Source organism: Balaenoptera musculus, chromosome 1 (genome assembly GCF_009873245.2).
Source record: "Balaenoptera musculus isolate JJ_BM4_2016_0621 chromosome 1, mBalMus1.pri.v3, whole genome shotgun sequence".
Classification (NCBI taxonomy): domain Eukaryota; kingdom Metazoa; phylum Chordata; class Mammalia; order Artiodactyla; family Balaenopteridae; genus Balaenoptera; species Balaenoptera musculus.
Genome location: NC_045785.1, coordinates 89070103 through 89094972, shown reverse-complemented (window position 1 = coordinate 89094972; position 24870 = coordinate 89070103). Strand labels below are relative to the sequence as shown.

At 36.3% G+C, this 24870-nt stretch overlaps 1 protein-coding gene across 3 annotated transcripts in view; it reads left to right on the top strand.

Moving 5' to 3' along the window:
* The first annotated feature begins 6841 nt into the window (after positions 1–6841).
* DPH5 (diphthamide biosynthesis 5) overlaps positions 6842–24870 on the top strand; it is a 36483-nt gene continuing 18454 nt past the window's right edge. The window contains exons 1-5 of one of the 3 annotated variants that reach the window (XM_036834331.1): positions 6842–6929; positions 7488–7645; positions 9052–9099; positions 14989–15113; positions 21596–21704. In XM_036834331.1, the coding sequence (XP_036690226.1) occupies positions 7511–7645; positions 9052–9099; positions 14989–15113; positions 21596–21704 (417 nt within the window). In that variant the 5' untranslated portion in view covers positions 6842–6929; positions 7488–7510. Of the gene's footprint in view, positions 6930–7140; positions 7263–7487; positions 7646–9051; positions 9100–14988; positions 15114–21595; positions 21705–24870 lie in introns of those variants that run through there. The other 2 variants (XM_036834322.1, XM_036834339.1) reach the window with 2 other exon arrangements.

The following is a 24870-nucleotide window of genomic DNA, read 5'->3' as shown; positions in this document are numbered from 1 at the left end:
TTGATTACTGTAGCTTTGTAGTATAGTCTGAAGTCAGGGAGTCTGATTCCTCCAGCTCTGTTTTTTTCCCTCAAGACTGCTTTGGCTATTTGGGGTCTTTTGTATCTCCATACAAATTTTAAGATTTTTTGTTCTAGTTCTGTAAAAAATGCCATTGGTAATTTGATAGGGATTGCATTGAATCTGTAGACTGCTTTGGGTAGTATAGTCATTTTCACAATATTGATTCTTCCAATCCAAGAACATGGTATATCTCTCCATCTGTTGGTATCATTTTTAATTTCTTTCAACAGTGTATTATAGTTTTCTGCATACAGGTCTTTTGTCTCCCTAGGTAGGTTTATTCCTAGGTATTTTATTCTTTTTCTTGCAATGGTAAATGGGAGTGTTTCCTTAATTTCTCTTTCAGATTTTTCATCATTAGTGTATAAGAATGCAAGAGATTTCTGTGCATTAATTTTGTATCCTGCAACTTTACCAAATTCATTGATTAGCTCTAGTAGTTTTCTGGTGGCATCTTTAGGATTCTCTATGTATAGTATCATGTCATCTGCAAACAGTGACAGTTTTACTTCTTCTTTTCCAATTTGTATTCCTTTTATTTCTTTTTCTTCTCTGATTGCGGTACCAAGTACTGGCAAGGAAATGGGGGAACAGGAACTCTCATCTCTTGTTGGTGAGAATGTAAATTGTACAAACACTTTGGAAAACTGTTTGGCACCATCTGCTGAAGTAAAAACACATGCATCCTATAACCTAGCAATTCCAATTCCTGGGTATATACCGAGAGAAATGAGTGCTTATGTCCAACAAAAGTCAGATACAATGTTCAGAGCAGATTTATCAAATTGTACCCTTAAGATTTTGTGGACTTTGCTGTATGTAAGCTATATCCCATCTCCAAGGTACTCATTTACTTATCCATGTTGAGATTCTGAGATTCATCCATGTTGTTTTATGTAGCAGTAGTTCATTTTTTTCATTGCTGTATAATATTGTATTGTATGAATGTACCACAATTATTTTTTTAATTGTTGTTGAGTATCTAAAATTTTTAAAAGTTAATTGTTTAGAACCCAAGTGAACATCTTCTCTGCTCAACAGTAGATTTTGTTTACTAGAATACTAAGGAACAAAGTCCATCTGCATGCTAGCCATCTTCTATTTTAAGTATTAACATATTGCCAAGCAACATTTATTTGGTGTCAATCAAGTTTACAGTGATAAACTCAATTAAATGATAGAAACAAAGTTTTTCTCAGAAAGAGTACCTCAGAGTATAATAATAATGTTTGCTTAAGATGACCCTTTGTGAATCAATAAAATAGTCCATCTAGAGGACTGGTCTATAATGAACTATGTAATGATTTCAGAGGACTATTGTGAATGAGGAAAAGAATGAGAACCAATCTAGGTGGGAGATAAGGGCTGATTCTCATAATCTGATGGACATTGTAGATTACTATAAAATTAATTTCAAACTCCATATCTGCCAGTGTTGACGGAATCTTTCCTAATTGCCTGACACTATGCTAAGTCCTTAATATGTATTCTTTCATTTATCCTCACAATAATCCTATGAGGGATGGTATTATTATCTCTATTTCCACAGATGAGAAAACTGAGGTTTAGAAAGGGAATGAACTACTGAAACCATATACAAGCCCCTGTGTCCCTGTCCTTTGAAGTAAAAGGCTTTTGCTTTAGTTTCCCAGGCCTCCCTTGAGTCTCAAAAGGCTGACTCAAGAGTTAATGATTAGGAAATGTGAAGATGTAGAGACAAATAGCCATTGGGCTGGGAAACTGGTAACAGTTTAGACTATAAATCTGCCACATGGCAGAATCACTGAACTCCCAGTTCCCTAAAAGATATAAAGGCCTGACACACATTCCTACGTTGTTTTTAGAGGAAGCAGACCCCCACCAGTTGAAAAAACACTGACCACCCGCACATAGACCCTAGACCCATTGAAACCCAAAGGTTGATGATGCTTGAAACTTTACCTTGATGCCAACCAATCTGAGAACTACGCATGAGCTGATCATGTACCCTGCAGTCCCCTCCCTCACAGTGCCTTTAAACCCCTTCCTTGAAAGCCATTGGGGAGTTTGGGTCTTTTGAGCATGAGCTGCCTGTTCTCCTCGCTTGGCACCCTGCAATAAATGCTGCACTTCCCATCACCACAACTCATTGTCAGTAGATTGGCTTTATTGTGCGCAGGTAAGCAGACCCAAGTTTGGTTCAGTAACACTACTGAACAGAAAACACCTAAACTTAAACCAAGGTCTGAATGACATGAAAACCTGAGTTCTTAATAATTATGCAAACTTCTCTCTGCACAGTTCTTCCCTTATGAATAAAAAATGTATTTATAATATATTACCATATGTAGATATGCACTCATTCATTCAACATATATAAAGTTTACACACACAGGGAAACATCTTGGGGAGTTACTTGACACAAAAATATAGGGCTGTAAGTGATTTTCTTACAATCAGTCCACACGGTTGCTCTTTCAATCTATTAAGCTAGGGTTAAAAATAACAGTAAAAGTTCCATATTTTTCACAGAAAATCACTATGGATATGGAGGGTTTTTAAAAAAAATATATTATTGTGCATTTTACACGATCACATCATGTAAAATGTGTAGATGAGCAAGATCACTGAATAAACAATTACCCTTTTGCCCCCTGAGTAAGCAAATGCACAATAATGTAACTTCAGAACTTTTCTTGATCTTAGTAAATATAACTCTGTCTTCTGAAGCAATGCTATCTTTAATTATAACTTATTTGTGAATTGTTAGAAAATAATGACTATCAATCAATTCAGGGTTTCTAAGCTCTACGAATATTAATCAAAATTTCCTCTAACAAAGAGGCAATCTCTGGGAACAGCTTCAGAGTAAAATAATACTCTCTATTCACAATAAGGTCAGATGGAGTTTACTCAGTAGCCCTGATATCTTCTTTTCAAAAGACACACAATGAACTCAAATAGGAAAATTGAAGGATGAGTCCTTTCAGATGAAAGGTAATTACAATTTGTTCATAATGTAATGCAGTGTCTCAACTATGCTGTTATCACTTTAATATAAAACTACTATATGATGTGTTTATGACAATGGAATGGAAAACCCATCAGCATTAACTTCTTATGACTATCTGCATCTCTTTTTCACATTTTATGACTACTGCTTGAAGGTCTTAGATTAGCTATAAGAACAATTTCTGACAGTGAAGGTACTAAAAATGAGTTACTAACAAAGGTTATAAAAGCATCTTAAAGATCTTTCAGGAAAGGCATGAATGTTTACCCTCAGGGATGATTTGGTATTGTCCTACATGAAAGGAGAAATAGAAAGCAGAAAACTCTTCAAGCCCCCCATGTATCCTTGTTATTCTTTACACTAAAAAGGCTTTTACCCACCCCCCTTTTTTTCCCCTAGAATAATGGTTCTCTATAACCATGCCCCTCTCTTCTGCTACGTATGAAATTTCATATTTGCTATGACATTAGAAATAAATATTCTATTTGCTTTCATTATCATCAAAATAATGTTACAGTGTTGATTAAAAACTAATTTGAAACTGTTTTAAAGCAAAATTCTCAAGGCCCTGCCGAAATTAGATGAAGAAATGATATCATTTAATCAGCTATATGCTTAGGTATGTTTGTTTTGTTAATCTGTTACCTAGATGAGGGGTTTATCTTTCACACAAAATGCAATCATATGTATACTTATGTCTGTAACTCCCTTGGAAATGCAACAAAATAATAACATGTGTTGATAGCTGAGTGGATGGATAAATATATGATTGAAAAAATACAGCAAAATGTTAAAACTGTAGAACCTAGGAGGTCACTATATGGACATTTACTGTAAAATTGTTTTAACTTTTCTATATATTTGAAATTTTTAACGATAAATTGTTGGGGAAAATGCAATCATACTTGAAACCTGTTTTACATGGCAAGGGAGAAACCAAATCACACAGAATAATTCTGCAAAAAAAGATGAGACCAGTTTTTGCCGCTTATACTGAGTTGAGGAGGAAAAAGACTGCCATAACACCTTTATCAATCTACCTCCAGAAAAGTCCTCCAAATTCACACTGCTATTGAGAAATGAAGGCAGGCAGAAAGGTTTGTTTGTTCAAGAATTATATAATTATAATTATATAATTATAATTGAGTAAGTTCCTTTGACTGAATTTTGAAAAGTAAGACTTGAAATTACTTCTGTATCTAAAAATACAATATTTCTTTACCTACTCAGAATAACTTCATTTTCAATATAGATTTCCTGAAAGGAGATAAAGTATACCTTCCTTTGGATTACTAATTATTCTTTTTGGCAATGCCCTTTCCCTGTGAAGCTGTTTGAAATCACTCAAAGAAAATCAAAACAAAAACATGTTAAAAAATGACCAGTACATTGGAAAATTTACATACTAAATATGATATCATTTAATCAGCTATATGCTTAGGTATGTATGTTTTGTGCGTATAAAGTATATGTGATATGTGTCATAAGCCTTTCAACATAAATGACTTTCTAAAGTGTCATAAGCAAGGCATCTTTATGTTTGATAATTCCATCGATGATTTTTTGGTAATCATCAAAAGCATATCACTCCCTGCATTTCGTAAAGACAGAAAAAGACATCATCTCAAAGAAATTGCTCAGCTAGTAGTGGATAATGACCTATTTAATAAAGATTTATTGAATACCTACCATGTGCCAGACACTGTGCTAAGGCTTAGGGATGAGAATATAAATGAAATACAGTCCCTGACTTCATGAAATTCACGGTTTGGTAAAGAAGATACACAATTACAAAACACTTAAATTGACCAATAAGTATATGTGTGGAGTGTTACTGTAAGAAAAAGGAGATACCTAACCTAGCTGGGGGATCTCTGGGACTGCTTGCTGAGTTTAGTCTTAAAGAATGGGTATAGCAGTGATTTAGGCAGGAGAAAATGGGAGAGGGTATTCCATGCTGAGGTGGCCGCCTGACTAAAGGCACAGAGCAGCATGTTGTGGGCACAGAACTGTACTGTTAGAGAAAAACTCATGGTATGTAATGGAGACAGATGAAGCTATGGAGGTAGGCAGTTGTCATATCATGGATGATCTTGTGGGGTATATAAAGGAGCCTGGACTTTCTCTTGGCCTGATAAGGATTTAGAAGTGGAGTGACATTTTCAGATTGTATCTTAGCTAGATCTCCCTGGCTCCTGACAGAAGGATGAATGTGAGGGAGACATGGTGACCAGCTGCAGGAGTGACATAATGAGGACCTGAATCAAGATTGTGACGGTAGGTGTGGTTTCTACTGAGAAAGACCAGCAGACTGTCAGATTAAAATGTGAGGTGATTTCTAGGTGTCTGGATTGGATAAGAGTCAATAGATAACAACGTCTTCCAATCAAAGTAGATAACACAGAAGGAAAAGCCAAGTTGAAAGCTGATGGATTCAGCTTTGGATGTGTTGGATTTGACATGCCTCTGGGTTATCTAGATGCTTTCCAGAAGGAAGTTAAATACAGGATGCTGAGGAGGAGGTCTGAATGGGAGGTTGAAATTTGAGTCAGCAAAACATAAGAGATATTTGAAATCGTGAGACTGGATATTTGGGATTTTGTTTTTGTTTTTGATTTTAGCCATTCAAACAGGTGTGTAGTAGTAGCTCATGGTGGTTTTAATTTTTATTTCCCTAATGTCTAATGATGTTTTGCATATTTTCAAATGTTTATTTGCTATTCATATTAACTTCTTTGGGGATGTGTCTGCTCATAATTTTTCCCCATTTAAAAATTTAATTTGTTTTCTTATTATTGTGTTTTGAGAGTTATTTGTATGTTCTCAATATGTCTTCTACCAGATATATGCTTTGCAAATATTTTCTCCCAGTGTGTGGCTTCAGTGTTTTCTGAAGACCATAGTTTTTATTTTGTTTAAGTATCATTTTTTCATTTTATCTTTTCTGCATCATGCTTTTGGTGTTGCACCTAAGAAATCTTTGCCTAAGGTCACAAATATTTTCTCCTGTTTTCCTTTGGAAGTTTCAAGTTTTTCACTTACATCTATGAGACATTTTGAGTTTATTTTTGTTTATTGAGGAATGGATTGATATAATGTGAGTGGATAGAACCAATCACTAAGAGTGTACACAATGAGAAGGCCAAAAGATGGATGAAATTCGGGGAGAAAGGATAAGCCTAGGCTAAAGGAAGCGGAGTTGAGCAAAAAAGACACAAGGCATTGTCAGAGAAGCACAAGGAAAACTCTGAATAATCAACAGTCTACTGAGATAAGCAATGGAACTTGTCTTCTGAACTTGGATGAGGTCATTAGTGACCTTAGGAAGAGCATATTCAGTCAAAACAAATCATTTCGACATTGGAACTGCCATTTAACCAACCACTTTAAGAATTCCCCCTGTGGAAGCATTGGGACGAGGTCTGAAATCCCTGAGCATTCTTAAAGGTCACTTCTCGGGGCACAGGAGGGTCTTGGGCTTCCCGACACTGACGATGACTGAGGCAGATTCCCGTCACGCCCCTTGGGGCACTCCAGAATGAGGTCTTGGGGACAGACCCAAGGAATCACCGCCCCGCTGGGAAATCTGAACTAACACTCACCAACGGGTTTGCCAAGCTGGCAGCTCACGAGGGAGGCAGCTGGTGAAACTACGGCCGAATGAAAAGGCGAGGATGGGAACCTGAGCACTTGGGCAATCCCAGGGCAGACTAGGGAAACCCCTTCCACCCGCCAACCCCTCGTGTGTCTGGAGGAGGAGAGGGGGAGGGCGTGGGGCTCCTCGGGCCAACTTCGCGGCCGGCTCTCCTCGCGAGCGAAGAGCTCCTGCACTTAGCCGGTCCCAGGCTGCGGGCTTAAACATAGGGGATCGCAGGCAGGCCTCGTCCCTTCCCAAATGTCATGCTGGGGGCACTGGTCAGACTCCCTCTGACCGGCTAACCTTTCGCCTCCCCGCCCCAGCATCCTGCGTATCATTCTTAGTCGCGGCTGGACAACGTCGCCCCGCCAGGTGCCGGAACGAGCCATCCCTTCCAGCTAGTCGTAAAGTGCCGCAAAGCGCAGCGCCGGCGCTTTGCGGCACCGTAGGTGAGGCTGCAGCGTGGATCCTCGCTCCGCGCAAATCCTCCGGTTGGGCAGCTGTTTCTGGGAAACCGCGGCAGATAGGAGTTTGGGGAGGACGGTGATCCAGCTACGATTCTCTCAAAGGGTAATTGCTCCTAGGTTTGTGTAACAAGAGAGAAAGCGAGTAGGGTTGTTTAAAAACAATACAATCCTTATTTAAAAGGCTTGAAGTAAGATTCTTAAACCTCCCTCCTTGTGACATGCCGTCCCTCCTCGTGCTATTTTGGCTTTCGTCTAAGTGTTCATCACTAGATTTTAGGCATCCTCTATGTAGCTGACACTTGATTTTCTTATTCATTTCGTCCTGCAGTCGCCCTCCCCCTGGACTTTGAAATGCTTTACATGATCGGTTTGGGCCTGGGAGATGCCAAGGACATCACAGTCAAGGGGCTGGAAGTTGTAAGACGCTGCAGTCGAGTGTATCTGGAAGCCTATACCTCAGTCCTGACTGTAGGGAAGGAAGTTCTGGTAGGTGCTTAAGGCTTTCCAGCCTCCTGGGAAGAACGATATTTAACAGCTGGTTTTTATTACACCAAGCTGAGCCGAATTTTTCAGGTCTGTTGGTTCAAACCCTTTAAAACACATGCCCTGCTTATTATTAAGAATCTGAGGAGTACAAGAATGGAAATAACACACTAACCAAGTGACTTGGAAAATGAAAGCGTGCTTTTTCTTACTTTACAAGTCTAACTGTGTAGCTTTCTCCATTAAATAGGAAAGTTATTTTACACTCCTGGGGATAATTATCAGAATCCCATATTTCATGAGATAGCCAAGAAATCCTTTCTGAGTTGAGTGCTAATGAGGTGCTAACACAGCCTTAATGAGCTGGTTAGGTATTCAGGAACCAAGCTGAAAACCTCCCCCCTTTGAAGTATTTCCATAGGGAGTGGTAATCGCCTTTCTGTCTGTATCATATCCAGAGAGATCTAACCTTTGAATAGACATCTCCCAGTAAGGCTTATACTCATACACTTGGATGTATTGAGTGAGCCTGGAACTTAGTAACCGTAGAATTTGCTAGTATATCATACATTTACCTGGCTTTGCTAAGGGCTCAGTAAATTTTGGAGGAGAGGTCAAATTCAGGTTCATTGTCAAATTTCAAATAGAATGTAAATTAAGATGAAAAGATTGATGGACATGTTATAGGAGGAGGGAGAACATTTTAGGATTGGTGTATCAAGTCTTCCAGAGAAAAAGGTGACCTAGAGAATTTCAGGTCTTCTGGCCTCTCAGATTCACAGCCCAGAGAATTCTGAAGGTCTCAGAGTTTCTTTAAAATCTTAAAGAAGGACTGCTACTTGATTGGCCATGCATTGAAATAAAAGTTGTGTCTAATGACCAGCTTTGATTTGTTGGCTCCAGTTTATTAGGATGGAGCCAAAATATCCAAGTTCAAGATGATAGAAATGTTCCTCTCTAGTGGTAAAGGACAATTAGAATGAACTTAAAATCTTTTTAGAGAATATAGACAAATAAATCAGTAGTTTTATAGAATTGGACCTGGTTTTATGTCTTTGCTCTGTCACATGTTAACATGTGACCTTGGACAAGCCCTTTAACTGTAGTTTCTTACTTTGTAAAAAGAGGACAGAAATGCCTACCTTATAGGATTTTAGCATAGCGTCTGGCACAAAAGTGTTCAGAAAACATGAGTTGTTAACAGATACATTTCCAAACGTCTCTAAACCTCATTTTCTTCATTTGTCAAATGGAGATAATAATCAGTTGGAAGGCTATTAAGATTATATCATTTATTAAGATGATGTATGTGAAAGTGCTTTGCAAATTTAAGTGCTAGCTAAATGTTAATTTCGGTTGCTATGATTTTTTTTAAGTATTATATTTTTTCCCCAAAAACATATCTGTAGAGTTACTACATACAGGGTCAAGATCTGGGGCTGAGCTCAACCTCACAGGTAAATCATATGTACTTTGTTAAGGTACTAGAATTCTATTCCTCAACAATAAAAAGTGCTAATATTTTTAGAACACTTATTATGCACTGTTTTAAACACTTTACATGTAGAACAGGATTATTACTCTTTAATTACTGTTCACAGTTTTAGAGGCACAGAGAAACTTGTCCAGGGTCATACAGATAGTGAATGATAGAGCCAGAATATGGGCCAAAGCAGTCCTCAGTTGAGATCCACCACTTTTGACCATACTGTGTCTCTGTACTCCTAGGGATAGGTAATAGCTTCACAAAATATAACGTCACAGAACACCTACAGAGAAGTTAGAATTCAAGTAAAGTGGTCAATCCTGGATCCCTCCCTGTCACAAAATTCCACTGATCTGCTCTCCATGAGCCCCTCTGGGTCCTCAATTCATGTTCTTCCCTGAACAACTTTCCATACATCAGCCACCTTAAATGAATCCTTTCTGGAATAAAGTAAGGTATAAATAAATACTATCATGCCTTATATTGCCCAGTAAAATTTTAGAACCACTTTATCTTCAGCCACTTTCTTTCTTCCTTTAATTTCTACCTTTTCTTTCTTCTTTAAACAAATTACTTAAAAAGTTGTTAAGATGTGCTCGTACAATCTGGTCTCAATAAGTCTAGACAGTTATTATACAGTGAAAAAAAGATGGGAAAATTCTGTTTTCTGTAATGAATATATGCTTTCTTTTATCACTAATTACACAAAATAATTTTTTTAAAAGCACACATGGATGTTGCTAAAGAAATCTAGAATTTATCTGTTCTTACATTGAAAGCTATTATTTTCAAATTGCCAGATGGGTAGTATCGTTTATATATTCCCTATTATTCAGAAGTTAATTAAACTAGAGACAGTGAATCCAGGAAAGAGTTTTAGTTTTGGTATATACAGTTTGGATTTCTTTAGGCACTTTCTGTGGCTAAATTATTATCTTATGTGCCTATCTGATATAACGCACCTATATACGTTATACAATGAGATATAAGCTATGATCTTTGTTCTCAAGTGGGTCATGATTCATCTGCGTTTACCCAGGAAAACTTAAATAATACTGGAAGATGTAAATAACAATTCATGACAGTAGTGGAAGAGAGAAACTATAAAATTATATTGCTGACAAGAACTTGATTATTTTATTTAAGCCAACACTTTTTCACCAATTAAGTAGTAGAAGCTATCTCAAATAGGTACTAGTTATTAATTACAATTGGGGTACATGTAAGAGAGAAGGTCACTTCAGGCTGTGCTGGTCAGGGAATACTATGGAACAGATGGAATTTGAGCTATGTTTTAAAACGACACATCTCAATTGTTTTATTTTTGTTTTGTTTCTTTTGTTTAAATCATGGTCCAAATACAAAATGATAATATTTGTATAGCTCTTCAGGATAAATGGAGGAAGCTGCTCATGGCCGGCGAGGACTAACTTTGGGGCCCTAGCTACCCTGCATAAAGCAGAGGAGATCATTCATCTCTGCTTGTCTATGCCCCATTTGCAGTTCTGTGAAGTCCTGCAATCAACTAATGTTCTGTGTCCTTGGGCAGTCATTTAAATTTTCTTTGCTCTTTTTCTTATCTGTAAAACAGGAATAAAAATAGTGCCTATGTCATAAATTGTGGTAAAGATTAAATGAATTCATATGCATAAGTTCTTAGAAGACCACAGAGTAAGCCCATTGTAAATGTATTATTACAGATATTGTTATTATAGATGATATTTGATAAAGGGAAGAGCAAGAGATAGTTATTATTATAGATAAGATTTGATAAGGGGAAGAGAAAGAACATTCCTTGCTGAAGAAAAAATAATAGTGAGCAAAAGCAGGGAGGAGAAAAACAAATACTTGCTATAACTTGTTCTTGGGCAACACCGAAATAACTTTCATTTTCCTCTGGTGTATCTTTTCCCACTTTTTCTCCTTCCAGTTTTATTGAGATATAATTGATATACAGCACTGTAAAAGTTTAAAGTGTATAAGTGACATAATGATTTGACTTTCTCACATCATGAAATGATCACAATAAGTTTAGTTAACATCCATCATCTCATATAGATACAAAGTAAAAGAAAAAGAAAAAGAATTGTTTTCCTTGTGATGAGAACTCTTCGGATTTACTCTTGTAACAACTTTCATATGTAGAGTACAGCAGTGTTAATTATATTTATCATTGTTCCTTCTCTTTTCTTCCTAACCTACTTCACCTGGGTATACCAGCCAACTCTGTTTCCTTGTCCTCCTATCTAACTGCTGTGGGTTGAGATTGGAGGGATAGGAGAGAACAGTAAAGAACTTTGCATTGAGAAAAATGAGGCCATCAGCTATGACCTTTATTAGCTTCCTATTTATCCTTACCCTAAATCTGAATCTGTCCTCCCTCCAGTCTTAGAAAATGACTTGTAAGATGAGGTTCTCTTCCTGTTCAAGTCTAATGCCATCTAGATGGGTTTTCTTTCAAACTTCTTCTCTCCATTCCTCTGGAACCTTACTCCTGTCAATTATTCTTTCTTCTTTACGTTTGATCTATATTAATATCCTTTTGTCCTCTCAAGGGTCAAATACAGTTGACCCTTGAACAGCTTGAGTTTGAACTGCACAGATCCACTTATATTTGGGGTTTTTTTCCATAGTAAATACTACAGTACTACTTGATTCGAGGTTGGTTGAATCCACGGTTATGGAGGAATCACGGATATGGAGGGCTGACTATAGGTTATACTCAGATTTTTGACTTTGTGAAGGGTCGGCACCCCTAACCCCTGCATTCTTCAAGGATCAAGTGTATTGTCCATTCTGAAAACTCTCCTTTTTTAAACCTCTTTTCCCCATAGTTATTATTCTGTTTCTCTCTCCTTTTTCCAAAGCTTTTTGAAAAAGCAGTATACTTCTCTTGTCCCCCCACGTCCCCTTATGTCTCAAGACTCCTACAAGCTGACTTCCATTTCTCTGAAATACTTCTGTTTGTTGAACAATTATTTAGTAGCAAGAACTCCAGAGGATGGTTTTGAATTCTTGTCTGGTTTACTTCTTTTGACATAGTTGACTATTCCTTGAAACCGACTTTCAAGACATGGCTCTCTATTGGTTTTATTCCTGCTTTTCCATTTTTCTCAGTCCCCTTTGTAAGCTCCTTACTTTTCCATTCCTACTTTAAATGTTAGTGTTTTTGTTTTCTTTTTAAGATTTTGTTCTTGCATTTGTTTCCATATGCTACTTTGAGCCTCTGCTCTTCTACTTTTTGACTAGGTAATATGTTAAATAGTTTGAAACTCAGAAGATACTAAAAGGTATATACATCAAAAGATTTCTATCCCAGTTCTTCCTTCTGGAGGCAATCATTACTAATTTCTTGTGTATCCTTCCAGAAACACCCAAAAGTAATTTTAGCTGTTAGTTTTTACTTTCTTCCCGATATACAAAGCCCACCAATGTAAAACTAAGAACGAATTTTGAGTTTTACCTTCATTTTCACGAATGGAGAAGATTAGAGCTGAGATTGTACAAAAACTGTCTAATCAATCATTGGATAATATATAGTATAAATTTAAAATCATTTGTTAAATGGTGCTGCTTGTTTTTTAAATTTTCCTTTCCTGACCCTGACTAGCTTTGATGTTCCTATAGCACATATAATGTGGTAGTTAATTCCCCACTAGACATTATGCTCTATAGGGCAGAGGTCATGTGTGTCTCATTCACACAGTTTCCCAGCATCATGCATAGAGCTTGGCATGGAGGTCGTACACAGAAATATTTTTCAAATGAGTGGATGAACGAATACATAAATAAGTGGTTAAGATAAAAATAATGTAGTACCAGTCTATTTCTGCTTTAGCAATCTCTTCCTTTTTTTAAACATTCTTTTTAAAGAGGATCAACCATTTGATTATATTGAGGTGTTAATGTGTGTTTCTCTTTAAGGAGGATGTTTTAAAAAAATAATCTGTTGTTTCAATTAGATAATGAAATATTTCTTGGGTTAGGGTAAGTAATAAATATGAAGTGATCATGATAAAAGTCTTGAGGAGAGAGTGGGTTTTCTGTTGTTAAGTCATTTATAAAATATTGGATAGGATTACTGCCAGCATTAACCTAGTAACATGTGACTGCTTGATTTTTAAGAAATGTTAGAAGTTCAGAAAAGAACATTGTTTCCTTCAGTTTTCAGTAATCATATGTGTGTTCTCTTACATATGTGAATATAAATGTTCCGCAGTTGTTTTTTGTTTGTTTGTTTTGTTTTGTTTTTGGCTGCATTGGGTCTTTGTTGCTGCACGCGGGCTTTCTCTACTTGCGGCGAGCAGGGGCTACTCTTGGTTGCAGTGTGAGGGCTTCTCATTGCGGTGGCTTCTCGTTGCGGAGCACAGTCTCTAGGCGTGTGGGCTTCAGTAGTTGTGGCACGTGGACTCAGTAGTTGTGGCTCGCAGGCTCTAGAGCACAGGCTCAGTAGTTGTGGCGCATGGGCTTAGTTGCTCCACGGCACGTGGGATCTTCCCTAACCAGGGATCAAACCCGTGTCCCCTGCATTGGCAGGTGGATTCTTAACCACTGCACCACCAGGGAAGTCCCCTCTGCAACTGTTAAGTTTATTGGGCTTACAAAATTAAAGTAAGATGTATAAAAATGAAGGATTAAGAAAAAATATGTGGTACAAGTGAAAATAAAACATTTTCATCTATGAAAACATCATTGTCATTGGGAACTTCTGGAACATTATCTCTAAGAAGATATTCAGAGAAAAGGAAAGAATCTTTTTTCACATTTGAGGAACAGATTCTAGTTAAGTATTAGGAAATAATTATCACAGTTGGAACTATAGCCTTTATCTTCAAATGCTTAATCATTTGTTCATTTACTCATTTGCTTGACAAATATTACTGAGTAGCAGATACTCTTCCATTACAGCAATCCTTATAACTTTTGACATATGATATAATCCTTATGGCAAAAATAAACTTCTCAGCATGTAAGAAATAGTATTATTTATCTGTGCATCCACTTTTACTATATTTGAGTTATATTCAACATGTTACTCCACAGGAAATCAGTTATAAGATTCATGATCTTGCATAATAGGTTGTAACCACTGCCCCGTGACCACTAGCACACTCTTACTTACATGCTGCCATTCCAGTTAAGGTCAGCCTCCTGGGTTTGTGCTTTAGAGTTGAACTTCTGGGGATTCGTTCACAAAGCAGTTTGTATGGAGACTTATTATATATTCAGAATTCTTTTCTTGCTCCTGCAACTCTGCCTTTTTTAGCAGGAACTAGGAAATACAGTTTTAAATTAGTCTTTCCTGCAATTATGCAGGAATGTTTGCTGGTTCTGTAAACAACTAAATCTTAATTTTCTACTGTTTCTCATTGAAATTATCTTTTTTTTTAGTCAAGGTCCCATAGATTTCCTAAGGAAAATTTAATCAAACCCAACTACCATGTATGTGTATAATTATTGTTTAATATATTTATTCTGCAGTACTGTGTTTCTGAAGTCAGGCTCATGCATACATGTTCTCTATTCATCCTACAATGTTTGGCCTGGTCTATTGGACCCAAATTTAGAGGTTAATTTAAAATGCAAAGAGCCTGAGGTATTAGGAGGTCTACCTCCTCTTGGGATATTAAGATAGCCCCAAAGACAGAGTTTAATTGCAACATGATACAGAGGGCTAGCTCATTGAAGAGTTGTAGTCAATGATCTCTGTTTGGATGGTTGCCAAGATTTGCACTGGCCCCAGACAAAGACTGTTTTGTGTGTGTGAGAGAGGTGTGTGTGTGTGTGTGTGTGTGTGTGTGTGTGTGTGTGTTGAAATGGTCACCTGTGTCTCATTTTTATATTGGACTTAAATCTATAGGAAGAGTTTTATGGAAGAAAATTGATTCTCGCTGATAGAGAAGAAGTGGAACAGGAAGCAAATAATATTTTAAAGGATGCTGATATCAGTGATGTCGCATTCCTTGTAGTTGGTGATCCATTTGGGTAAGTCAAAGGAGATATTTTGAGTTTTAATTTATTTACTTTTTTAATCATTAAGAATTCTTTTATTACATTTAAAACTTTATCTTCCAGGTCCTGATAGGGGACTGTTTACCTAGGCTCTGTCTAAAATTTTGTAGTTTAAACTTTCATTATCTTTGATATTAATGAAGAAACTTTATTTGGGAAGGATGTCATCATGCATCACTTACATTGATTATCAAGTGTCAACTCTAAAGTTTATATTGTTGCTTCAGCTATTTTTTTAGAAAGTCACTTAGGGCATCAACCTAAACTAGTATATCATTATTAAATAAGTATATTACATTATCAAGAGTTGTACCTGCCATTTATTTTGCAGGTAAGTGCAAGTATCTTCTGCTTGCTTTGTCCTAGGCTTTTTTTTTTCTTTTTTAATCATCTACTATTTAGCAATACTGTTGTCACTTTACTTGCCTTGAATTTATTATTTATCAAGCCTCAGATTTCAATTTCTTATATCCATTGGGAGCTCTGTTCTTCCCCATTACTAAAAAGATGGGCTTATACTTGTCTAGTGAAGCATCATCAATCTCTAATGTCAAGCCAAACAGAACAGTTCTTTTTCTCCAGCTGGTGACCCAGGATTTATGTCACAGGTTTAAGGAACATAAGGACAATTAAATCACTGTGAGCCCACCACCAAGGATATTTTTCAAAACAATGGAGTTACATGTGCATGTGTCTGTCAAAAAGAAAGTAATTTATATCAATATGAGGTGCCAGAGATTATGTATCATTATTATACTTAGTTGCAAATGGTATCCAGTCACTGATGAAGTCCAGTAAACCAATGCTGCTTGAAGTGAGATTTGCAGGCTATTGCCAGCCCACAAACTTACCAGTCCATGATGAGATAACTACAGAAACTGAAAGTAAGCATTTAGAAACTTTTATAGCAATTTTACAAAATAATTTTATCTCTGCTGAAACTAATAATAAAAATTTGGAGCTTGTATTTTGTATTATTTTATATTTTATTTTTCTAATAGTTAATTTTTTTGCATTTTACAAAACTAATGTTCCATGACAATTTAGAACTTAAAAAATATTGGCCTTTCACACAGTTTGAGAAGCACTGCTGTTGACTTTTGTTTTACCAAGTTTTTCATATCCTTTCATTCCTTTCCTCTGTGGCAGCCACTATTCTACCTAATCCAAGCTCTCATTATACTAATTTAATATAGTAGCCTTTTACCTGGTCCAGGTGTAGATCCTTAACTCATTACCTTTGCTGTGATCAAATTCATGTTTGTAGATCCACAATTTTAAAATCTCACGCGGGCTCAAAATTAGACTATTATTAGCTCCATCTTTGGCCAGACATGAAAAATACTGTCTAGCCTGCTCTTCTACTGGTGTCCTGCCGGTCTTGTACTGAAACCCACACTCACGCCAACCAGTTTGCCCTTCCCTGATCGTCATGCTTTCTCACCATCACACATTTGTTCAAACTGTTTTCCTCATCTGTAATGCCCTTTGCCCTATTTGTGACTGTCAGAAACCTACTCATTTTTCAAAGCCCAACTCAAACATCACATTCTCTGTGATATAGTTCCTAATTAACCCAACCAGAAGTTATATCTCTTCCTAACTGCTGACATATTATTCATATTAGTTTTCATATATTACTTCACAAAGTATTTTTTTATTTGTATGTTTACTCTTTAGATTTGTAGGCTGTCCTTCACATTTTTATCTCCCTAGCTTCCTTCACAATACTTGGCTTATAGTAGGCATCAATTAAATATTAATTGAAAGAATTGTTAATATTTTGCCTGAGGTCATGACAAAGGAGGACCAGGTGTATTTGGACTGACATCCATTCAGCAAATATCTTTTGAGCACCTATCTCATGACAGGCATTCCTATGTGCTGGATATATATTAGATGATAACTCATGGGGTTTACAGTTTCGTAAGGGAGACTGACATTAGTTGAAGAAAAAATAATAAATTAAAAAAATCAATAAATCTATAAAGGAAAAAAAAATAGAGACTAACAGGAACAGACTTATTTATGCAGGGTCATACGGAAAATCCTTCATGTGGAGGTGATATTCAAGCAGGTATCTAAAAAGTAAAAGGAAAAGCAGAAGGGAAGAACATTCTAAGCAGAGGGAACAGCAAGAATGTATTCAAGGAACTGAAAGGCCAGAGTGGTTGGAGCTCAGTGAGTGAAGGAAAAAGGGACCTGAGAAGGAGTTAAATAGATAGGTGGGATCCAGACATGTAAGCCTTTGGAGGGAGTAGGGGTTTTGTTTGAAGTACAGTGGTAAACTTTTAGAGGATTATAAGCAGCAAATAATCACAATCTCATTGACATTCTTAAAAGATCACTCTAAATGCTTGAGTGAATGGGTTTTAGGGAGGCAAGGGTAGCTCTGGTAGAAGAAAGAAAAAGACAAACTGGGAAAAGTTTAGAAGGAAAAATGCTCGGATGTATATAGTAGATGAGGAAAAGGAAAGAAGTAAGTCTTCAAGGATTCTGGCTTTAGTAACTGAGTAGTTGATGATGCCATTTTTTGAAATGATGAAAACCAGCAGGAAAAAGGGCTGGGGGAAACAAGAATTGGTTCTGGAAATGTTTTAAGTTTTGGATGTCATACAGACAATTTGATATCTGCTACTGGAGCTCAAGGGAGGATTTATCCTGGTTATATGACTTTTGAAGTCATCAGTATCTAGATGGTATTTAAAACCTGAGTAGTGGATGGAATCACATTAGGAAGGAACAAGAACAAGAACAGAAGACCTAGGATGATCAATCCCTAGGAAACTGGCATTTCATGGTCTCTCAAGAGCAGAGGAGGAGGAAAACCGATAGAGTGTGCTGTCACAGAAGCCAAGAAAACAGAGTGTTTTAGAAAAGAAAGAGTGGTCAGCTTTGATGTACTGCTGAAAGGTTAAGTAGAAGATGAGGATAGAAAAGTGTGTGTAAACTTAAAGGCTTTATTTTATGGAGGAGTTGGTCCTTGAGCAAGGTCTGGTTTAATAGTTGAAGATTGTGGGGTAAGATTGTGGGGTAGGATGGGGGGGGTTGGGTGGAAGGAGGGGTGGAAGGGAAACTTCAATGTAAATGAAAAAACTGAGGCGCAGAGAAAGTGCTGTGACGCTACTCAGAATCCTTCAGTGACTTCGTGGCCTTAAATCTTTTAACAGTTTATCTACTTCTTCCTTTGGCTACTCTTCTTTTTGACTGTGGTAGAGCCAAATTGTATAACTTTGCCATTTTGTAAATGTTTTGCAGTATTCGTTCTCCATGTCTTTGCTCATGCTTTTTCCTTAAACAGACTGTTCTTCCTAGTTTCTATTTAGTGAAATAGTAGATTCTTTAAGACCCAGCTTAGATGCCACCTCTTCCATGAATCCTCCCTTATTTTATTCAGGAGTAAGTGCTTTTTTTTTTTTTTAAACTTCTAGCCAGTTAATTTTCCCTGTGTCAGTGACTAATCATACATAACCTTGTATTTGGATTTATGTAATATTTACTGTAACTGTAGTTATTTTTCATTTATCCGCTGGATTACTGTTGGGATATAGTAGCTGGAGACAGGGTGGTAAGGAATGTGTAAATTTTAATTGGGCCTTGAAGAATTAGAATTTGAATTAATTAAATGGATAAACCAGGAAGGGAATACACAATGCAACAAGGCACTGAAATTCTTCCATGTATATATATGATCAAAAAAATGTACTTTGTTTAATTTTAAGCCCCTTTCTACTTATTTGAATAAAAATTTCAAAAAGAAGGGAAAATTGTTTACTCAATCTTAAATTCTTTTTTCTAATTTTTAAAAATTTTCTAATATTTTAAAATTCTAATATTTTTAAAATATTTAAAAATTTATTATTTTAACCGTTTTTGAGTGTACAGTTCAGTGGCATTAAGAACATTCACACTGTTGTGCATCCATCAGCACCATCTGTCTCCAGCAATCTTAAATTCATGGAGAAGGTAATTGAAAGTAAGTTAAGTCAGTTGGTGTAGTTCTCATCTTTGCCTTTTTATCTAGGTTATTAAAAGGAATGTGGAAGTTAATCACATAAATAACGTAAATGACTCTAAAAATATACTGCATCAGTAGATCTGACTCAGTCATGTGAGAGATGACAGTCTTAAGCTTTCTGTCCCCATAAAGAGCAGTTGAACAGGGTCATCATTAAACAGATTCTTTCTGGACTTCCCTGGTGGCGCAGTGGTTAAGAATCCGCCTGCCAATGCAGGGATCACGGGTTCGATCCCTGGTCCGGGAAGATCCCACATGCTGCGGGGTAACTAAGCCCATGCACCACAACTGCTGAGCCCGTGTGCTGCAGCTACTGAAACCCGTGTGCCTAGAGCCCGTGCTCCGCAACAAGAGAAGCCACCGCAATGAGAGCCCACGCACTGCAGCAAAGAGTAGCCCCCACTCACTGCAACTAGAGAAAGCCCACGCAACAACGAAGACCCAACACAGCCAAAAATAAATAAATTAAAAAACAAAAAACAAATTCTTTCTAAAGATGGTTCTGTTTTTATTCCATTCGCTATTTTAATATGCTCTGTAATATGTTCATGGTACACGCACACACATACACACACACAAATATACCTTTATTCCCCTGTCTCCTATGTGCCTTAATGTGGATCATTTAATTGCTTCCATTCTGCAAATTAATGTTACTATAAAATAAAATTTAAAATAGACATACCAAGCCTTATACATTCAAATTGTCACCTTTATGAACTTCGTTTTATTGATTCCATTGATCACAACATTCTAGAATCTCCTCTTTTGAAATTGCCTTCAGAGCAATTCCAAGTATATTATTAAGAAACATTTACTATTTCTGGGCATGTGGCTCTATCTAGAACCATATGTGTGTGTATATAAGTATATATGATTTTAGATAGAGCCACATGCCCAGAAATAGTAATAAATTTGTCTTTACACACGGCAGTGCACATGCGTGCACACGCACACACGCACTTTCCCAGTCACTACAGTGAAACATTTTCATGAGCCACGGACCTAGAGGAATGCCCAGTATAAGGGTGTTAAGCCCATGGTTCGTACAGTTCTTTTCTTTTTTTTTTAATGAAGCAATATAATCTAGGTAATTGTGATGATAAAATACCAATTTTATCACAGTTTTTCATAGCAGAAATCTGAAAGGCGAATTTAATCACATTTATATCAGTTTCACAAAACCAAATCACTTTGCCAGGTCATTAAATCTTCATAGTACACCAACCACATCTGGTCGTTTTAAATGAACTTGTGATAAAAAGAGAATAATTTTAAACCAGTTTTTCTTTCTGCTCATCTACTTAAATAGCTCACCAAGTAACTAATTCAGTTTTCCCTTAGCTTAGTGTTAAATAGTGAAATTCTGTTGAAAGTGATATTAAAAACTTATAACTGGCATTTATATTATTTTTTAAAAGCTTACTTTAAATCAAATTCATGATTATTTTTATAGTAGTTTGTATTTTACGTGTGTGATTTAAAACAGACTTCCCTGGTGGGCATTCTTTAATCTGTTTCTGACTGCCTCATGGGGTGAAAGCCCTTGATCTTCCTACTTGGTATGCATTGACCAGTTGACAGGTTCTGCTTGTTTGTATGTAGTTTCTCAAACATGCTAATGTTGCTTTCCCCAGTAGGGCCTGGAGTTTTCATCAAGGGGGAAAAATGCCTTTAATAATGCAGTTCTAAATTGATATGGGGTTAAGTTTCACAGTATCCATATTTATATTTACATGTATTCTCTCTTTACCCCAGTCTATCTAATTATAATCTTTAGATCTATCTCAAAAAAGGGAAGGCAGCAGGCAGAATAGGCACACCCTTACACATATTAATTATGCACGGTAACAACCAGGCTGAAAACAGTTATAAATAAAATGACTGCTAGACAGATAAAATCCAACTAGGAATGTATCAGTCAGAACGCTGATCTACAGGCTGTGAAAATGTTCTGCAAATTGTGCCTTATACAGAAACAAAGCCTTCAAAATAGAGCAGAAATCAAGGAGGAAGTCTAGTGCCATAATTTGGAACTCTGTAGCAGAAATTTTAAGAGTTTAAAGGGACCCTAAGACCAAAACATTTGAGAACTGCTACTCAGGAGTTCAGTTGCTGAGTAATATTCCACAGATGTCTTTTGCAGGTGTTAACAGGACGAAAAGAGCAAGTTAAAAGTTCCCTTTTTTCTGTAGCTGCCAAGGCTGCTTTAAGAGTGTTAAAGGTGCAGTTCAGCATTGTACAGGGCCTGTGTAAACTTACACTTTTCTTGCCCAAAAGCCCAGATGAAAGTGTTATGCAGGTGCCTCGAAATATTTGAGGGAAAGCAGTGTCCTTGACCCTTTGATTGACTTGAGCTCATGAAATGTTGTGGCTTTACTGTCTTAAAAAGTTAGCCGTGGTTAGTTTAATCCAACCTGATCTTTTCTCACTACAGAGCTACAACACATAGCGATCTTATTCTGAGAGCAACAAAACTGGGAATCCCTTACCGAGTTATTCACAATGCTTCCATAATGAATGCTGTAGGCTGCTGCGGTTTACAGGTAATACTACAAAAGAACGGGTTTTTTTAATGGTATTTAGCAAAAATGTTTTAGTTTTCTACAAATTTCCAGAGATTTTATTGTATTTCATGAATTATAAGACATTATCATTTTATATAAGACTGTGTATTAAGTTTTTTAATACTAGATTTTTTTATAATAATTTTCCCGTAGCTTAGACTTCTTTCCCCCTCATTGGAATAGATCATTGAAATTTAGCTAGAGAAAGATTTTAATTTTATATCCAAATTGTAATGTACAAAAAAGGGAATATAACCCAATTAAATTGGTTAAGTATTCCTAAAACCTTTTTAAATTATTCCAAATGACTTACTCTGCATTGCTGAGGCCCATGTTTTTCCACCCAATATTGTTTTCTGTGCTATTGAGAGCACAGTGATGCAGCATTTCTTAAAATAATCCATGAAAGAGCTAAAAGCCAGTGATATTAGGCTTTTAAGCCAGCTTTGCAATTATTAATATGTAAAGTTAGTTGTTTTTAACCCAAAAATCTTGGTTCTGAGGAGTTAAAGGAGCACTCCATAACTGTGTTTAATATTTTCTTCCAGGCTGCTGACATTCATTTTACAAGTTTGATATCTGTGTTCTGATGTTCACACATATATAATCCATGACAATTGTGACTGCTTGTGGCCAACAGTAGTTTTAAGACTTTATTGATTGTTAAGACACATTCCTATTTCAGATGTATTATAACAGGAAAAAATTTGCATCTTAGAATCCATGAAATAGGTATTTCCCATATATCTTCCTGGAATGCATAATTTAAAATGGCTGTTTACAAAGTAAAGGACAGCATGAACTGAGAACTGTTGGCCTGTATTGGTTGGTTTCCTCTCTGTGAATATGAAACAGGCATTTTATTTTAATGAAATCTTAAATATTTTGATCATATATATGGAGAGTACATTAGAAAAGTAGTCAAGAGTCTCTCAAATATTCTCAAAATCAAATAAAAGAAAAAATAGTAAAGATTTTTTGAGAATCATTTATGTATTTCCAATCTCTTGGGAAATATAAAGATAGCTTGATCCTTTCTGCGCATGTATTTTAAAGGAAATATAATCCCATAAAATTTAATTAATACTTCTATGCTTTAGTGAAGCCCATGGATAAAAGCTACTATCAGTTATGAAGTACTGGCATGATTATTCTGATAAATGCAGTTTTTAATTTTCTACACACTAATTAGGTGTCCCAAATTAAAGGTGTGATACCACACAGAATAAGAGCTGCTGATTATTAGGCGCAAAGAGACAACTCACAGCCAGTGGATCACCTAGACTCTGAATTCAATTGCTAGTTGTATATATAGGAAATCTCAAAAAACACAACTTTTTCTTTTCTTTTGTTCTGAGGATCAATAAAATGCTATTTAATTCATCCATTAAAAAAAGAAATAGTTGTTTACAGCAAGAAGCTACATTAGCCTTGGTACCCAATGCTGTGTCTGTGGCTTTAGAGGGACCTGTATTTTCTGTATTACCTGTGAAGAATAGCTCACTTTAATTGACTAATCCTGGCCAGGCATCCCAGAAATATTGCCTTTGGTTCTGAAGAACCAGAGAAAAAGTATAAATGATTCACCTTTCAGTATTCATTACTTCCTCTTAGTTATGACTACGTCTAAATTGGCAAAGAACTTTGCTGTCTGTTTTGTCTTCTAAAAACATGCATACTTAAAAAAAACCTTGCCAATTCAAGTCTTTTTTACACTTAAAATTTTTTCCAAACATTTCTGTGTTGGAATAAATTGAATTCTTGACTCTCAGATTCTTGAGTGATTCTCAGTCCAATATTCTTTCCTCTAGACATTCTCTCTTTTAATCATTTAAGAATGATTGCCAGGAGAAAGGAAAAAAAGAGAGGAATAAATTATGTGATAGACAAAGACATATAAATCTTAAACTAATGGACTATATATAAGAGACTATGTATATTTTTTCATATTGGTTTAATTTTTATTTCTGGTGAAGAAGGTTAGTTAGCCCCTTTCCATCATATTTTGCTCTAAATTATCTTCTAATATCTATTATTTAGAGTTTTTTGCTTTTTAAGCATAAAATTTTTTTTAACATCTTTATTGGAGTATAATTGCTTTACAATGTTGTGTTAGTTTCTGCTGTATAACAAAGTGAATCAGCTATATGCATATGTATATCCCCATATCCCCTCCCTCTTGCGTCTCCCTCCCACCCCTCTAGGTAGTCACAGAGCACTGAGCTGATCTCCCTGTGCTATGCAGCTGCTTCCCACTAGCTTTCTATTTTACATTTGGTAGTGTATATATGTCAGTGCTACTCTTTCACTCTGTCCCAGCTTACCCTTCCCCCTCCCCGTGTCCTCAAGTCCATTCTCTGTGTCTGTGTCTTTGTCTTTATTGCTGTCCTGCCCCTAGGTTCATCAGAACCATTTTTTTTTTTAGATTCCATATATATGCATTAGCATACGGTATTTGTTTTTCTCTTTCTGACTTTCTTCACTCTGTATGACAGACACTAGGTCCATCCACCTCACTACAAATAACTCAATTTCGTTTCTTTTTATGGCTGAGTAATATTCCATTTTATAAATGTGCCACATCTTCTTTATCCATTCGTCTGTCGATGGACACTTAGGTTGCTTCCATGTCCTGGCTATTGTAAATAGTGCTGCAGTGAACATTGTGGTACATGACTCTTTTTGAATTATGGTTTTCTCAGGGTATAAGGCATAAAAATTTTAAAAGATCTTTGTCTTTATTATGTAAATCTGTTATCCAGACTGGGTAAAGCTAGACTAGGGTGACGCTTTCCCTCTGATCCCCTACACTGATAAAGAAGTACGGTATTATTGTTCTCATATTTAAAATGGGTGAAGGTATTTGAGAGGGAATTTACTATGATAATTGACGGTCTCCATACATATAAGCCCCCAAAATCATATCCACATTTACATATATTATTATTATTTTAAATTTAGCTTTCTCTCAGTTTTATATGGGATTTCTCTAAGCAGCCACAAAGTGCTGTTTCCCCATCTTGGTTCTGTTCCCTAATCTGGATATGAAATGACTTACTACTAGTGTGAAAAACAGGAAGTACCTTTCTATTTTCTGTTTTTCGTATTTATGAAATCTCTATGAAAGTGTAATTCTTGTACCACC